This window comes from Nothoprocta perdicaria, unplaced genomic scaffold, assembly GCF_003342845.1.
Source record: "Nothoprocta perdicaria isolate Ctin4 unplaced genomic scaffold, notPer1 scaffold_190, whole genome shotgun sequence".
NCBI classification, from domain to species: Eukaryota; Metazoa; Chordata; class Aves; order Tinamiformes; family Tinamidae; genus Nothoprocta; species Nothoprocta perdicaria.
This window is the reverse complement of record NW_020455094.1, coordinates 130,659-149,558: the sequence shown is the minus strand read 5'-3', so window position 1 is coordinate 149,558 and position 18,900 is coordinate 130,659. Positions and strand designations below refer to the sequence as shown.

The 18,900-nt window shown below is 36.1% G+C and overlaps 1 protein-coding gene across 1 annotated transcript in view; it reads left to right on the top strand.

Annotated features, from left to right (window-relative positions):
- SYT10 (synaptotagmin 10) overlaps nt 1-16,754 on the top strand; it is a 30,524-nt gene extending 13,770 nt beyond the window's left edge. Inside the window, exons 3-7 of the mRNA XM_026037132.1 lie at nt 3,316-3,880; nt 14,236-14,356; nt 14,688-14,859; nt 15,148-15,277; nt 16,474-16,754. Coding sequence (XP_025892917.1) covers nt 3,316-3,880; nt 14,236-14,356; nt 14,688-14,859; nt 15,148-15,277; nt 16,474-16,545 — 1,060 coding nt within the window. The 3' untranslated portion in view covers nt 16,546-16,754. The remainder of the gene's footprint in view (nt 1-3,315; nt 3,881-14,235; nt 14,357-14,687; nt 14,860-15,147; nt 15,278-16,473) is intronic.
- Nucleotides 16,755-18,900: the final 2,146 nt, after the last annotated feature.

The window sequence follows — 18,900 nt, the reverse complement described above, 5'->3', positions numbered from 1 at the left end:
TTCTTAAAAACTCCTGCTTATTTTTTTTCAGACAATCCCTGATTCCAATTAGCCAGTAAACTACAATAGGTGGAACATTCCTGCACGAGTTCTGTACGTTAAACTACATTTTAGTTCTGTATTAGAGAGCCATTCTTTCCAATACTTCAGGAGTGTATTCTCTATTACATAGAATCTGTATATATTCTATATTATATTCAGTATTATAAATTGTTGTTTCTGTGATATTCTGTCATTCAAATGTCCATCTGTAACTTCAAAAGACACGTTCTGAGCTATTTAACTAAGTCAGCTCTGAAGAGGTACACAGACAAATGTGAGATGCTTGGGAATGTTAAGGTTAAAAAAGCCAACAGGTCTGTGTAGTTTAGGTGAGCACCTAACTAACCTAGCAGGAGAAATGATAGCCTCTGTTCTTTTAAAATACCCCTTAAGTGTCTATGTCCATTCCTGTCTGTGGTCATAAAAATCAGTCTCATGTTATGCAAGAGAACTAGAACAGATTCAACCCTCATAAACCTCACATGGAGCATAAATAGCATCCTATCCTCTTCTCTTATCCTCTTATATCTTACTTGTGGCAATTGTGCTGAGTTAGGAGTCAGCTTCATCCATCAGTGTTCCTCTGCAAGTGCAGTTTTGTACTGAGGATTTACATACTGATTTGCTGTGCCTCAGAATGTATTTGTTCTGAGTTAAGGAAGACTTGTCTGCTATACATATGCTATCTGAGAGTCAGTAGTGATCAAAGTACCTGAACTTGCACACATTAGTAGCTTTGCCTCATCTTCACCACCTGTTTGCTCGTCATGCTTGTGCTTCATTATAATAGTCATTAATTCCTTTGTTATTGCAGAACAAAAGAAGATAAATATGTTGCCATGACGACAGTGAAGCATCTTAATAATTAACAGACCAATTAGCTATCTTGGTAAAATGCTGTGACTCAGAACAGATTCCAGGCGCTCTGTAATTAGGGTATTGGCTCACTAGAGCAAAAGCACTGCTGGTTCCCTCTTTGAATAATCTTACAGCTGCATCGTTCTGTTCAGTGGCACCTCACAACCCATGGCTAGCCTCACTGGAGGAACCTGCATCTATGAGATCTGAAATTCTGAAAGGAGGTTGGGAGCTTAGGAATCACAGATTTGAGGACTTACCTATGATTTTTACAGATATTAACTCAGTTCATCACATATGCAAGAGTATGAGCAAAATTAGATTTTTCTAATATCCATCTTAATTCAACCACTGGAAAATGTCATGCAGCCACTTTCACTGTTTGCCCTGCATAACCATTTTTTTCTACTGCCTCTCTGTGGCAAGGTTTGAACATGATTATCTGGGCATATCTGCACTACAGCTGCAAGTAATGAGCACTGAGGAAGGCCTACCTGTATAGGTTAGTGCAAGTAATCTTTCATTAATTAATCTGTGCCTGCTTGCACAGATTAAAGAATACTGGTAACATGGGACTTTGTGGAGTTTATTTTGAGACAGGGACACCAGGGAGCTAGCACGTGAATTGTTAGATGCCCAAATGCCCGAAGTCCTGTTGCCAGTACACTTTGAGTGGAATTTAGTTTCTTCCATAGTGTGGCCCTCTGAAAACACCTGTTAGGCTGATTTTTTCAGAGAACAGAAGCAAACAGCCTTCAAATTCCCTGCTGATATTATTATAATTACCTTTTCCTGACTGGCTTGGGCCTTTTAACTCCTTGCTCCATTTCATTGTGGACATTGAATGCTATGGATTTGAGTACTCTTAACATTTCAGGGCAAAAAAATCTTTAAAGTGGCCCATCTGTAGAGGAAAGAAAAGGCTGAATGTGTTATGAGAGGTGTATGTTATTAATTGAAGCTGCAGATCAAAACACCTGGATTTTCTGGAGCCACTTCAAATCAAGACTATGAAGTCCTCCATCCCCTCTTTTTGTTGTAGGAGGACTGTTCCCAACATCTAACACTGAAAGAGCCAAAAGAGGAAATGTTCTTGTCTATTATTGATGGCTGCAGATTACCCTCTTGTATCTCTGCTGAGCTAAACTGCAGTAGTTTTGTGCTTTGTGTTCTTTGTGTCTTCTGCAACCACTTCACTTGCAGCAAAAATACAAATACTGTCTATGAAATGAGTCCTGGTAGCTTTCTAATGGACTATTTGCATTTGTGTTTTAAAGAAAGAAACACAGCTGTGTCACCCCTTGTTTTCAGAACACAGCACCGCAGGGAAACAAAGCAATAAGGCGAGGCTGCATTTGTCATTAATAAGCAATTGATTGCAAAAAGCAGAAGAAATTCTGACAATTAAAACATTTTTAATGGCAACTAAGTGTACTTGCAGTAAGAGAAATCGAGTTTTTTCCAGAACAGATTATAGAAGCAGTAACACACCATGCAATTTTGAATATACCCCAAAAATGAACTGGACCATGTGGTCATAATGGCATATATTGATAACTAATTCTGTGAAAAAATTTGACCAACTTTCTTTTTTATTTTTGTAAGGCTGGTTTGATTTCAGTCTTAATAGGACAAAAAAATTGCAATGGTGTTCGTGAGTCAAGATAAGCCCATAAATACTCTGAACGTGCTGCATGGTATCCAGAATTACAAGGATTTAAATGTAATGTATCTTGGTAGGAGTGTTTGATTTAATTTTCTAATACATTGCACGGAAGAGTTTAAGAACAAACAGGAAAAAAACTATCGTGGAAATATGTTGACCAAAACTGTGAAATTTATTAAAGCCAGAATGAAAGCTTGACAATATTGTTGGAGAAGGCAGCTTGTACCTTGGTGTAGCAAAGATCTTATACAAATCTATGAAATGTGCTAGGATAAGGTGGCTTATACTGGCAGAGCACTATGCTGAAAATCTCCAGGCATAGCTTTTCTTGGCCTTTTCAGTCCCACATGGATGTATTGATGGCAATGTTATGGATGACTTTTTTTTTTTTCCTACACTCATTCATACCTATCTCTGTGGGAGCAAGCGATGTTGGAGCTGTCACTTGCTGCAGGAAAGAACCTGAATTCAGTTTTAGCAGCATAGCCTGAGAACAAGATTATAAATACATTGCCAGGACACTGGTGTGTTTCAGAATAAGGAGGTCACTTCTGAATGTGCATTTCCTCTCGAGGATGTTTTAACACTTGAAAAGCATTTGAGGGGATTTAAAATTATTTTTAAAAGATGAACCTGTATTTATTTTGACTTACTGTATTTTCTAATTAGTAACACACTGGTATTTTCCTGGAGATAACCACGGCTCATTTTGTGTGTATGTGTTTGTGTATGTGTATGTGTCTGTATAGGCACAATTCTTTCAGGAGGCACTTACCAAGGCAGATGCAAGTGTCCAGTGTTGATTTTAACATGGGAATAGATCCAGTTTTACAAAGGAGAGAGACAACGACCAGCATTGGGAGAATAAAGCCAGAACTCTACAAACAGAAGTCGGTGGATTCTGATGGGCAACAAGAAGATTTGAAAACCTGTGGAAAACTTAATTTTACTCTCCGGTACGATTATGAAAATGAACTTCTTGTTGTCACAATTGTCAAAGCCTTAGATCTGCCTGCTAAAGACTTCACAGGAACATCTGACCCCTACGTTAAGATTTATCTGCTTCCAGATAGGAAAAAGAAGTTTCAGACACGAGTTCACAGAAAGACATTAAATCCTGTCTTTGATGAAACCTTTCAGTTTCCTGTAGCGTATGATCAGCTCAGCAACAGGAAATTGCATTTCAGTGTTTATGATTTTGACAGATTTTCTAGACATGACATGATTGGGGAAGTTATTCTTGATAACCTTTTTGAAGTCTCAGATCTCTCCAGGGAAGCCAATGTATGGAAAGACATCCACTGTGCCACCACAGTAAGTAATATGTTCCAAAAGTGTTAATGTAATATTTTCATTTCTCCTTTGTAGTTTGTGGCAGAGCATCCTGTTTATCAGCGCGTCTGGGAGAAGAAGAAAGTTGTCAATATTTTCCATTAAACATAGTGAATAAGATACTTAGGAAGTTATAAAATTTAATTACTAAAAAATCTTCTGGGAACATCCTGTCACCCTCATGGCTCACTATATGAATGTAAATTAGGTTTATTAATTAAATAGTACATCACAAAGAGTCACTGCTTAACAAGAACAATTAACATTTTCCTGTTAGCAAAGTACTTTGTCCTTCAAAGTGTCCAGCTATTAAGGAACAGAATCCTTCCAGCTCTTCTTAGCACATTTTCATCAATTAGAAATCTTGTGAAAGAAAAGTGAGAGGCTAAAAGAATTTAAAGGCTAAAATGTCCTTTGCTGGATATCCCACACTTAGGGTCTTTTGCTGTTGATTGCTAGCAAGCTTCAAGAAACACAAACAAGAAAAGTTACGAAATAGAAATTATTTGTTTCTTCTTGCAGACAAGAAAAGGAAGCCTGTGCAATCTACCCATAAAATAGAGGACAGGTTACTATCAGGAAATCCATAAGTCTCCAAACTTCATCTTTGTTAGCCTAGAAAACCAAACTCGTCTTTCTCATTTATGACAAAAAAATGCAAGGTCTTTTTGTGTGTGTGTGTGTATGTGTGTGTCTTTTTAGTTTGTATGCTATTCATGTAGAAATTTTTCCATCCCTTGATCAGCTGGGATACATAAAATCTTCTGAGTTTTCCATGATTTTCATCATAGGCTGGACTGCTCTCTGTAGACCAGTGGGGATGATTGGCATCTAGAGGACAAGACAGAAGCTAGGCGCCTCTGTTAGAGACAGAAGGTTAACACTGTCTGTTGAGTGAAGCCAGATATCTCTCATGACTCTTTTCCCAAATTTTTTTCATACTGTTCATATTTGTTGAGCAGGGAAGTCTAGGTCTGAATGACTAGGAAGACAAAGAGGAGTTGAAGTTTCTCACCAACTTGAGCATAAGCAATGTGTTTCCTGAGAGAGGAGAAGCAGTACAAGGGAGCGGAGCAATTGGACACAGTTTCTAACTGTGAGTTCAGGAAAACAGGTATTTATTTTTACTAGTAGGTCTACCAGACTGATCTGAATAGTCTCTGGCACATCTCCAGTACATTGCATCTGTATATGCTTAGTTTTAGCATGCTCAGCCTTCAGGTAGCTGTGCTCTCAACCTTAAAATTAAATCTATGTTTAAGGTCTTGAAATAATAATCTAATAACTTTTTTTGCATAGTTATTCTAGCTTTGATAAAATCTTTAATACTTTAACAATGATTTAAATGTTTCCTGGTCCTTTCCAACAGGCATACAAGTAAGATCTTTAGCTGATAACTAGACTGATTTCAGTATACTAGAAGTCCTGGACTATTTATCAGTTTTTGTCCAGATTGAAATAGCAGGGCCATATTCAGTGATGCTGTTGGGAGAGACACCAATACACATCTGGATGAAAACAATTACTGATCTTGGCTGCTGAATCCCAATTCAAGTTTCTTCTTCACTAGGAGACAGTATGTGCAGTTATGGGCTTAGTTCACTCTGTTGATGTTCTGCTATCTATGACACTTAGGAAAGAGCACCCAGATTTTGAATTTCAGTCTTTAATGGGAATGGTTTTTAGTATTACAAGTGTGTAAACAAGCTGCCTCCATCTAAACAACTATGAATAAACACATGAAAATGAAATATATTCTAGTATTGGGTAACCGTATCAGTTTTCACAAGCCTTGCATTATTGTCACCAAGTTTTGTTACAAATTCACTGAATTGATTTTTACTGTCAAAATGAAACCATTCTAAAATATGTTCTTTTACTATACATGCAGTTTCTTGCCTCGTGCTTTACTTTAGCTGCTTTATATAGATTAAAATTGGTTTAGTAGCAAAGATTTCTAGTTCTGACATTTAAGAAATTGCAAAGTGAGGGCCAATCCTGCACAGAGCTAAATAGTGTATATATTGTTAATCAAGGAGGACTTATGCTTTAAATACCAAATTTAAAGTCTACCAAAGTCACTAACTAGCAATTATGTACTTGTCTAGTGCTTGCCTGAGTCAATAAGATTTGGATCAAGCCTCGAAAAAAATGATCCAATTGGTTTGCAATTAGTGAGAAATAGCTGTATTCCAGGCAAGTATATTTTGGTGTTTCTAAAGAATCTTTAAAAAACAAACAACTGCTTCAGTGAGAAGGTACTTACCAAGCTGATCGCGCTATGTATGTATGTATATGCTTCCAACACCCAGTAGTTTGTTTATACTGTTCCTAATGATAAATGGTATAGAAGGCTGGACATGACATCAAAGAAGTGATCAAACTTAAAATACGCAGCATTGGCATCTCCACAGCTCTATGTCCCTCACATCTATTCTATGGTCAAGCATTTTCTATTCAAAAGTGGTAATGAGGGTAAAAATCATCCTATTACCTACTTGGAGAGAACTTATATTTGTGATGCAAGGCTTTGCAGGCAAGGAATTCAAGGTGTACCTTATTTGCTTTGGAAATGGACTGCAAAATTCTACCAGTGAGGGCAGCCATCACTAGTTAAAAAAAGATGGGTCACTAGTCAAAGACTCTGTTTGCTTAGTTAATAGTTAAAAGGTAATGGATTTTTAAAAAGATATTCTTGCAGTTCATAAATGAAGTTTTTATTTGGTACAGAAAGAACTACGTAATCTTGGGAAAATCAGGTTAGTCACACTGAGTCCTTTTGGTCTTATCACCTATGACTCTGTGAAAGATCACGTTTTGAAACATTTTTTCTTGCTTGTAGTGGTCATTTGGAACTTATTTATACAAGTGCAGAATTGGCTTCCCACTTGCTCATTTTTATTCTTATAATTTTCAACTGTGTTCATCTTCTGCAGTTTGTATTTTGTTCTTTTAATTTTTCATTTATGTCATTCATGTTTCTCTGTTATCTGTTCAGTTAAAAACTTGCAGCTGTTGTGTAATATATAGCATGTACCTGTTGTAAGCGCTAAAGCATTTTGTTGAATTGATCAAGATAAATTTTGTGTACAATCTGTTATGGAAAAGAAGTATCCTAGATATCTGATGATATTAATATCCCCAAATTTTGCTTTTACATGGTGATCAAATTTTCAATAAATGATCCATCATTTACTTCTGTTTGTTTGATTAATTAAAAACAATACAAACTCAGCGGCAGCTTTGGAGCACTGCTGAAGCCTTCTCAGTGTATTGGACTATTGTAACATATAATACACTTTAATTAAATCATGGCAACAGAGGCAAGCAAATACTATCAAATCGATTGCTTTATTTAATAGCAATAGCCAAAATATCTAGTTTCTGTTATTGCAAAGTGCTTCTGAGCATTACATACAGATCTGATTTTTTTTACTCCCAAAATATATGTTGCATACTTTAAAATAAGAAAAACTCTTCTTTTTAAATTGCTGACAAAATTTAAGTGCAAATGCTCAATTTTATAAAAATGTTTAGGCAAAAACACCACTTGCTGTAGTCTGAGTTAATGTAACGCATATAATATACTTTCTGAATGTAAATGTTTATTAACTTATTTTTCTTTTAGCATCATTGCTCAAAATATTAGTGGAAAGTGACTTTCAAAAAATTTTTTTCTGAAGGTGAACCCTGTAAGTGTAGCCAGTGCTCAGAATTTAGGTGAAAGCCATTTACAGAATAAAGATGTTTTCTTGGGGATGTTAGTCCTGGAGCTGTCATATATTTGTAGCCTTTGGGATTATCTCATGTAAGTTGATGGAATTTGATTATTATTTAGTCTTACAGCACCTGTCATCTCTCTCCTGCAGTTTTGTGAAGTCGAATGTGAAAGAAGGTATTGTAAGGACACAGACTTCATATGATGCAAGTGATGTTTGCTTGTTCTTTCTGGAGCACTTGGAACATAAGTGAATTACGATACTGAAAAAGATGGAAAATCTTATATCTTATATATGTATTTACATATATATATACACAGTAGCATTGTCTTTTAATAGATCCATCTTAAACACTTAATAGAGCAGCATGTCACACTGTTAAACCTATTAGCTGTTGACCTCAGTCATGGAAAAAGATGCTTGTTCCTTTGAAAGCAAACAACAGTCAAGCTCACCATGTGGTTGACCCATAGAAATTGCAGGCGTAGTCTTTGCATAGTTCTCCTCATGGTTTGCTGTTTCCTGACTGGATAAAACTTAGTTTATTAGACCTTACTTTTAGTAAGGCAATAGTGATACAGAGCAGACGAAGATTTGTCTTATGGTGGTCAGACTTTGGGACAACATTGTAATGATTAGCTTATTTCTTGGCATTAAAAGAACCTCCCTATCAGGAAGTGTTTTATCACTGCAATGTAGGGGACTGTCCCCCATGATTAGCCATCCTCATTTGAACAGACTTAGTCCATTAGTGTGCCTGGAAATGTCCATAAAAGCTCTGACACAAGGTTAAACACATGTGGGAGTGTAACAGCTTGCAAGCACAGAAACACTTGACATTTCTGTAATGAGAGCAGTGTCTTTAAAGCCAAGAATCCCTGACACTTGTCATTTCCAATCATGGTCAATGATATAAAAGATTCAGGTCATAGCCTATTGCTGAATGGATGAGACAATACACTGGGTCGGTCTTCACAGGAAAAATGTTGAGGTTTTTCAGCTAGGTTTGGGGTTGCTTTAGAGCTGAGAGATAGCTAGGAAAGATAAGAGACAGTGTGGGTTGCTTTGCAGTTATGGAAAGCAGGGAGATTTCTGTTTTTATTATTGAATGTTTCTTTTCATTTGAAACGAAAAGAAAATCATTTGAATATTCTGTTTTGTTGGAGGCAAACTGCTATTTCTTCATCTACGTTAGAAGTAGAATTAGGTGAATGGAGAATACAGTTTCCTCAAGGGAAGTTGGCATTGCTCTGCCTGGCTGATACTGGAGTAGTTATGCTATTAACACACACCTTGACTGATCTGTGCCTTCTGAGTTTCTCACTGCAAATGTCCTCTTCGTAAGAAAATGCATTGCCGCCTCAGAGGTACATCTTTGCTAAGGGATCCAGTAACCTCTTTCTTTTTTTTTTTTTTTTTTTTTTTCCTCATGTACCTGTAAGTGCCATGTTCAGGTGACTTATGTAGCTTTGTTCCAAGCAATTCTGAAGCAGAAATGGGCTTCCTTGCTGATTGGCAAGATGAAACTATACTTTTGGTAGTGTAGAACGTGCACAGGTCAGATGTTTATTTACAATGGGAGTGACCAAAGAAGCATCCAGAAGTCTTCTGGGCCTTTTATTAAGAGCATTCAGCCTGCTGGACCCTGCCCAGTCTCAAGGAGTCTTTTCTGTATAGTCAGGACCTCAGTCAGCAGCTGGGTGTACAAGAGCAGCCAGGATGCCAGGCTACAGCAAACATTAGGTCTCCAGAAACAGAAGACAGTAAAGCAACAGGCCCCCTCACTGTTTCCAAACTGTTTTCTACAGAGACAAGAATGAACACCACTCTCGATTCATTTCCCAGGAGAACAGTTGAATCAATAAGCAGTGCTGGTAAGAAGGAAAAGCGCTGAAACCAGTACTCAAAGAATTACAGGAAAGAGAAAAAGAGAAGTATTAGCTGTGGGGACAAAATTTCCAAAATAAAGTTGCTTTTGAAAATTCTGAGATAGCATAAATATAATCATATTTGAAATACGTAGATGGGAACACAAACTGATTTTTAGAATCCTATACTCCCCATTTTTGATCTATACCTTAAAAGTGGAAATGTCTTAATGCATTTTTAGCTGACTCAGGAACCAGTTTCCTCTCTTTTATTTTCCATCCAATCCAGTTAATTAGTACAGTTTCAGCATGACTAAATGAAGCAACTTAGAGACCAGGTATGTAAATGCCTGAAAAACTTGACATCTAGAAAATTACTAATACTTAGTACAGATGTTTACTCAAAATGCATTAAAAATAAAGAGAAAAAAATGTTTAAATTGGTTGCCCAACTGTCAGATGTGAAACAACAAATATGTACAAATCCTTGTGAACCTGATGGGAACATGATGAATATGTCCATTAAGGTCATGTATGTGGGATGAAAACTATGCTACCCAAAAAATCTGTTTTCTGTAACTGTAAAAAAGAAATTTCATCCAAATTGCAGATGCCTTCATGTGAGGTCTGTGTCTTTGTTTTATTTTGTTCTAGCATCACTGTACCAGAAAATGTATTGGCTAGTGAGGGGAGCTGGGAGCCATAAAAATAAACTAAAGCTGGTATAGTGGTTACCACTGTTCCAGTTCCTTAGTTGTGTATGATGGCTTGTGTGCACAAAAGGGAAATAAATGAAGAGGAGACATGTAGTATTAAATGCTTCTTTTTGCAGTAGGGCAGCTGTGCTCAATGCTGTTTTTTTTCTGTACCAGTTATTGGAAGTCTGTGGGAGGGAATCATTATGAGCATCTGTAAAGCTAGTTGTTAATTGAAATCTAAGCTTAATAAAAGAAGAAAAATAAAAACTCAAAATACACCAAAGAAGGCGATAAAACTTCATGAGTATTGCATAAGAAATGTACAACTAGTCTAACAAAAGTTCTGGGTGAATGTATACTTCTGATACTAAGCCATTTATAACATAGTTAAAAACATGCTTGTGTGGCAACCACTGGCTTCATGCTGATTTCTTCTAAGTTACAGTTTGTTTGAAGTGTACTGCGAAGCAATTGTAGTTATTGAGGACAGTTTATTGCTTGGCGTCCACAGGTTTGCCTGTACTGAAGTGTTCCAATCAAGATGGTTTGTGTGAGCTTAATTATCTAGTGGACTATAAAGCAAGAGCTAGAATTCTGGGATTGTGTAGTAATTGAAATCCTATTTTTAAATCTCAAATAAAATCAATAATACTTAGGCTTCTGGGACATTTAAAATTGTTGCTAATGATGATCAATTTTAGACAAAGACTGTTATGATGTGTTTAAAAGCTGAGCCTTACTTTATTCGTTATCTTAGTCTGAACCTGTTCTTCTAGCTCCAAAAAACTAAACCTACTATACATCAATTTAAAAAAAAAAAAAAAAAAAAAAAAAAAAAAAAGATATCCCAGTCATTTTACCCAATAGACAAGTTTAGATATCATCTATATAGAGAGAATTATTATCTTCTTTCTTAGGAACATTTAAAGTGTTCATAAATTTTAGACTAGCCTACAATTCCACTCTTCCAGAAACAGTTACAAAGAATATATTTTTAATGATGAATTATAATACTTTAATCCTGGCTGACAAATTATTTCTAGAGGTCCTAACAAAATGCACATTGTTCACCTGGGTATGAAGAAAGACCACCCATCTCAGTAGATCATCAGAGTAGAAAGTCAGTAAAAATATTAGGACTTTCCATTCTTACCAAAATGAGTTTTTCTCAATTTAACTACACAAGGCAGAATTTGTAAGGAAGGATTTGTAACTTTCTGATTAACTTCTGAGTCTACAGCTTAAAAAGCCAGTTCTGCCCATGCAACCCCATCTTCTGGCTCCCAAGACAGCTGCAAGTCATAGGGAATAACAGGGTCCACATCTCTAGCATAGTATAATTTGAACTGCAAGAGTTTTTCGCCTTAGTTTTATGGATATATTTATATTTCTGTACATTATTGTTGCTAGCATTTAGGGTAAGGGTATCTTTCATAGATAATCTGTGAACTGTTAGGCACTGTAACAGTAGGGCTATTCTTATTGGAACAATGTCTTTTAAAAGTTTAGGATGTCAGCAGAGAGATAGGTGATGCAATAATGCACAAGAAGTAGAAGAGCATGGAATTTACGAAAAGTTTATTAAAAATAGGTTCTGAGGAAAAATGAAGATCCTTAAGAACATGTTATGTCTATTTATTTGATACTGAGCTGTGCACATTGTTACTTCTTAATGATTAAAAAACAAATAACAACAAAAAATAAGGACTGGTAATGCCATTGTTTTGCCATCAGGTGATGTTACTTATCAGATAATTGTTTAATTATTAGATTTATTATTACTGTTTGAAAATGTAATTCAGAGACAAAATTGATCCTATTTAAAATTTTAACTCATTGTCCTTTTATGTGTACTTGCTATTTGGACTGGTGGAGCAGTGATGGGAATAAAGATGATTTAGGAAAAATAAAAATAATTTGAAGGACAGTTTATTTTTTTTGTAGCACATCTAGAAGGAAGGATTTCTGTCCTCTCATTACTTTTCGTGATGTATCTACTATGGTCCATGATCCATCTTCGCCATCTCCCTCAACAGGTTTTGAAGAATTAAATATGGAGGAACTATATTTCAAATGAAATAGATCTCTTTTACATATGGATATGAGCAACACAATCAGACTCTGAATTCAGGAAGCAGTACGAATAACAGAAGCTGTGTATAAAACAGATTTCAAATATGATAAAAACTGTAACAGAGAACACTTGCCAGTTTAACAAATGAATGAAAAGTAGTCACAGAACCTTGCAACATGAGACAGCACAAGTGCTTTGAAATGGTCGCTTGAAAACACTAGTTTTCTCATTTTAGAATATTTCACAGGCATTCATTTGTTCAAGTTCTGTTTAGAAACTTAGAAAAGTGAATTTGTTAATGTATTCTCAGACACAAAATTCTGCCTTTTGTGTGACAAAGAAAGGAACCAGGGGAATATGTCAGATAGATGTAATTGTCCTATGTGTTGCCCAATGCGCATGCTCACATGCCTATCAATCTATTAATTTTCAGAACAGAACTATAACAAAATTGACTGACCTCCTCAAATGTTAGTATTTTATTAACAGTGCAGCAGAGAATTTAGAGCTATTCTAAAACCCACATTCTTCAGTGCAGAGTCTGCAATGCAGGAAAAGAACCTGAGGCGTGTCATTAAGTCCATCTTTACTCAAGAGGGATGTGAAGTGCCTTTTTCAGTTTATACAGAGCATTATCTCCCATGAAAGTCAATACAACTGTTTGAATAAGCAGCTGAAAAAATGTGAACAAGAATCCCCACTCTATCTCATGACTAAGAACAATATATTTCTCTTCTACATAAAAATAATCATTTTATTATATTTTATTTTAAAAAATCATACTTGCTTTCTGATGCTCAAAAAGTTAAGCCATAAATCCATCAGTTCTCTAAAAATCTTAATGTCAGAGTAGTTGCAGGTTTGTCCGATAAAGTGTTGAAGCTGGGATGTTAAAAATAAGTCTTCTGATAGATGTTAAAGTCTTTTAAGATCACATAGACATGTTTGGGAATTTGATGCCTTGTAGAATGATCAGCTTGTAATCTCCTGATAAGCTCACATTGAAGAATGCTGGGCTGCTTTTAATATGTAGCTTTTGGGGGGAGAGAGTGTATTAATTACATTTATTAAGTAAGTAATTAAATTGGGCGTTAAAGTATTAAAAGGACAGAAAACAATTTGGAACAAAGATAGCATTTCAGCACTAAAATGTGGATAGCATTTGGACAATTATTTTTTCTATATGGAAATAAAAAATAAGAATTTACAGAGTCTCTGTTCTGTAGATGTTTCTCAAATCTGGATTGTATACTACCCTCATATTTCATGATTTGCTAGTGCCTAGTCTGAACGTAAAAACAGCCTGTGAGGATTATTAGGATCCACATGGACCTTGTTTTTCATTTCCAGTGTATCGTCCTCTTAAAATATGTCTTTAGGCCTGAAAGAATTAGAGGTGCTTAGCTTTTCTTATAAAGACACCTCTCAAAAACAGTAGAAGCTGGCAATTTTTATAATTCAGCTTTTCAAACCACTTGGATAGTAAGAATATTTTTTTACCTGCATGCATATTTGAAAAAGATAAATAAATCTTTCATATATTTGTTTCAATGGCTAAAATTCATGGAAATGTGTTTGATAAATATCCCAAAATTTTTATTTTTACTGGGTAAGATGGAGGCAGAGTCTTTTTAAGATCAGAACTTAGCCTTTTACATTTAGCATCCTTTATAACTGTGAATTCAGTACAGATGTACTCCTGCCTCTTCAGCTATCCTCTAAGTTTCAGTTCTGATTTTAGTTTAAATTGCTCAGTCTAATGATTTTAGATATTGTCACTGAGACATTATGCTACTAGTACTCTTCCCATATTTAAAAAAAAAAGTTTTCTCAAAATTCCTGTGTGCATTCTCTTCAAAAACATTTGATGCTTCAAAAAAGGTTCTCCTTATTAAGAAGAATCTCTAAAATTTTGCCTGATTTGAGCTGATTTGTTGTCAGGATGGTCAGACTTTTAACCATTGCTTTTCTTTTTCAGGAGAGTATAGATTTGGGTGAGATCATGTTTTCCCTTTGTTATTTGCCTACTGCTGGGAGAATGACATTAACAGTCATCAAATGTAGGAATCTCAAAGCAATGGATATAACTGGCGCATCAGGTGAATCTACTTCCTTTTTTAATAACAAGACAGAGTCTCTTCAGAAAGGTGGCAATTAGCAGCTTGTTGTGTCTGTATGTTTAACGGCTGCCAAACAGAAATATCAAGAGAATTGGTGTAGGCCCTATTCAGACCCTTTCCTTGGTCAGGCAGTAGGTATGTCTATGCCTTTCTTTTGCATGCATATTGAACCCAGTGTTGTCTAGCATTCCAAAGACCTATGTGATCTTGTGTCTTATCTACATGACAGTCACGCAAAAATATTGTTTTTTTGGTTGATGTTTGAATGATATAAAGTCCAAATGCACACAACTGACTATCTACTACTCAGATCCATATGTCAAAGTATCACTGATGTGTGAGGGTCGAAGACTGAAAAAGCGGAAAACAACTACGAAGAAGAACACGCTCAATCCGGTTTATAATGAGGCCATCATCTTTGATATCCCTCCAGAGAATGTGGACCAAGTCAGCCTCTCCATTGCAGTGATGGATTATGACCGGTAAGCACAGTTTGTAATCTTTTTGATGGTAGGTGTTAAGTTTCCTCACTGTTTTTGTCACTCCTAGCAGCATGCTGGTAATGACTAGAATTCTTGGATACTACCATTATAGAACTTGTTACTAGTATACTACCACTAAAAGTAATGCCTTTAATAAATAAAATAAATAAAATGAAAACTTGGGCATCTTTTATTCCTTGCTGCATTGAATCAGTCAACTGAATTATGTGAGTCAGATATTGAAACAATTTTTGTTAAAAAGAAATTCTGCTTTCTTACATTTCTCAGAGTAGGGCACAATGAGGTCATTGGGGTCTGCCGGACAGGAATTGATGCTGAAGGGCTTGGAAGAGATCATTGGAATGAAATGTTGGCTTACCCACGTAAACCAATAACACACTGGCATCCACTAGTAGAGGTAAGAAGTAGGTAAAATCTTTCTTTCTTAGTGTGTTAAATTAATTCTCTTTCACTTGCTTATGAAATTCACTACAGCATGAGTGTCACTGCCTATTGATGGGACAAGTGTTGTAATGCATTTGCATCACACTTCAGTAACAGATGCATGCCCTTAAGTCTCCCAGGTGAATCTTCCCATGTAAGAGACTTCTATCTATATGTACTTAGATACAAATTTGGGGATTTAATGTTCCTTTAGATATGCTATTTCAAAAACTTCCATGAGCCACTGGCAGCATTATAACGTTGAAAACTTTAAAACTTCCAGTTACAAGAGATCATCTGGAAGCATTTCAGAATAAATCCTTTTCAATTCAAAAATATTTAGCATTAAGAGTTATGTTGCTAAAATATTAATCTGAAACTGATCTGCTAATAAGGCTAAGTTGAGACAACATACAAGCAGCTACTTCTAGAATAATTAAGCTTATTCAAATGCATGGGTGATTTTACTAACAACTACCTGGGCATAGAGAGAAGACTACTGTGGCCACATCTTACTTGATTTCTGTATACAGAATGTTCACTGGCTTTGGACTTGAAAAGGGTCAGTGAAGCCTTGAAAAGGGTCAGGCCCTGCTTTGCAACCCAGAGGGCTCACTGTTCAGCCTCTTCAGGGCCAATCTGTTTAGGAAAATTAGTTGCCATTTGAGGTGGCACTGGCTGTTTGGTTTCCCCACTGTGTAGCACCTCTGGCTTCACAGAATATCCAGGGTCAGGTAGGAAAAGCCCAATATTACAACACCAGTAAAACTCCAGAAGAGAAATATAAGGGCAGGGAAACTGAGCCAAGAGTTCTTCTTCTGAGAGCAGGATAAAAGACTCTTCTCAGAAATTCCTGTCTTTCTCTCAATTATGTGGTTTTGTAGACAGAGGTACCACTTCTGAATGGTGAAATAAGCCTACTCCTGTGGAATGAGTCAAAGAGGAGTTTCAAAGGTCACTTTAGGAGTTTTCTTTTGCTAGCTGTATTGGATACTTGAATTGAGAAAGAACTGATTAAAAACTTTGTTTGGATTATCAGCCTAAAGAAAACCAAGAAACAAGACATAATTGTGATTCACATTTTTCTGTGGGGGTTCTTTTATCCTTAGAAACAATTGAAATGCATGGTCAGATATGGTGATATTCATAAAGCTAACACTTTTCTTTCAGTTACCTGGCCGAGCAACGAGTTTTGATAGCCAGGGATCTTGTTCATCACCAAAACCACCACTTACACCCTAGGCACAAGAATGGATTCATCATGTTTAGTGTCCAAAGCTCCTATGTAGCTCACATCTACATCAATGAAGGTTTGGCTGCCGAAGATGAACTCTATCCATATTTTTTGTATTAAAATACATTTTTTTTCCTATTCTAAGTCTTATATTACAGTTTATAATAATTTCTTAACTTATAAATGAAGTTTACTTGAGCCAAATATAGTCTTTCTTCATGCAAATTCATTCACTTGTTTTCTCTCTGGCATATATTCAATGTCATATCAAAGCAGTATTTTGATATGAGCTATACCTTTGTATAGACAAAGTAGTCAGAAGAAAAATCTCTTAAGCAATTCAAAACAACAGCAGCTTGTAATGTGTACTTCTTCTGAGGTAGACCAAGTAGTCATTTCCTCTAAATTGCACTAAATCCAGTGTGACTTCTTAAGATAACACTACAAAGTGGACGCCTCATGAAAGACAGCAATTGCCACTTTTTGGAAAATTAGTTTATTCATGAATAAGGAGAAAGGATCAAAAGCTCACTGAAGCTGTTAGGGCAGATCCTAGTGGCTTTAGTGGGTTCATTTCAGCCTTTGAGGACCATATTTCACAGTCCAATTCTTCCAGCAGTTAGGAGACCAGTTGCACACATGGGAACTGTTTTTCCTGCCCCGCATAAGTGTCAGAGGGCCGGGCTTTCGCTTCAGCTCCCCAACAGCTGATTCGAAGCCAGCACTGGTGTCTCTGCATTTGCAGTGAGCAACGCTAGAGCGGATACCACAGGGACAACAAATGTGTCCCTGACAAGTCCTGCTGAGACTGGTGCAGCACTGCAGAGATACAAGTGTCTTCTGACAAGGTGGATCCAGCCCATTTGCTGTGATCATCATGCAGTCTTTATTCAGTCCTTTTTCAGGCCAAAGTGTAGCTTATTGAATATTTTGAAGTAAAAGAATTTATGTAATGAATTTCTGTTGTTCAAAAAATGACCAGCATCTGGAATTACACACAAACATACATGTGATTCTTGATTTTGTGTGGCATTATTAGATTTTTTGAAGCTATTCTGACTTAGTGGACAGCTCACATAAGATTGTTTGTGGCCCCTTTCTGGACGTGTTGAGAATTCGGAGTCCAATATTTATAAATACTAAAATGTGGTTTGTATCAACATGTGGAGAGAGAAATCAAAATGTAACAATTTTATAAACTAGTAAGCTCATTTATTGAATGGAAACAGCAAATAAAAAAAAATGTTAGCTGAAGTGAGCTGGTTTAAAAACCAGAAGAGAACTTCAGATTGTTTAATGAACTTGGTTCTTCATAGTGTTAAAGTTCATCTCAGTCACATAGCTACCTTCTTTATATTTTCCTATAAAGGACCCTGTGAAAGCACAGAAAAGACTGCATGATTTGACTGGGAGTTTTGAAAGATGAACTGCAACTAGAAAAAAAAAATGAGGTGGAAGGTCTTTTGTATAAGTTGTGTTACATTACTCGTTGTAATGCATAAAGAATGCTGTGAAGATGCAATTTTTCAAAGAAGTAGCATGTTCACAGAAGAAAAATGTCATACACATAAAATTGCCAATATATGTGTTCCATAATGAAAGAATTTGTGAGCATTAGTCTGATTACGAAGGGAAAACGGTTTTAGGCAGATATCTAAAGAACCATTATTGATGATTTTGCCTGGTTAACGTAGAATATGTTGATAAAGAATGGTCTTCCATTCCTTTTAACTGATCCCTGGGACTGTCAAATATGCATTCAAGTGTCTTAACTGCTTCAGGAAAGCTGGGAAGGCTGATGTTAATATTCCATGCGTTTCTGAGGGGAAAAAAAATGTATAAAATAATTTCATATACATATGGAAAGTGAATTAAAAAAAATAAAGCTTTCAGTCATTCTTTACCTATCGAAAAAAAGAGGCCTCAGCCCAAGTTTTTGAATGTCTCGAATGTCCATTTCAGGTTGTTTTTTTATGGCCTCTGCATAGAAATAGCTTTTCCCAGAGAGGGTTGGTAATACTGTCCACTGATCCTCTGTGATTGTAGTTTAATCACCATAAATACAGAGCAGCCTTGCAGAATTTCATTCCTCCATTTGCTCTGGGTGAGTAAATTTTTAAATAGGAGAACAAACTCTTCATTTTGGGGACTTTTTCTCCCATCATTGTCGTCATCATGAAATTTTGTGGCCTCAATCATTTTCAGAGTGATTTTGCAAGATTGTTAGAGATATACATGTGGAGTTTAAAAAGCTATTTTGTGTATACATTTATCTTAATATAAACTATAATAGAAGTGGCCTTTGTGGCTTAGAAGATAATTTTTGTAATGTGGTACTGTAACAGTTGACTAAATATTCTTTG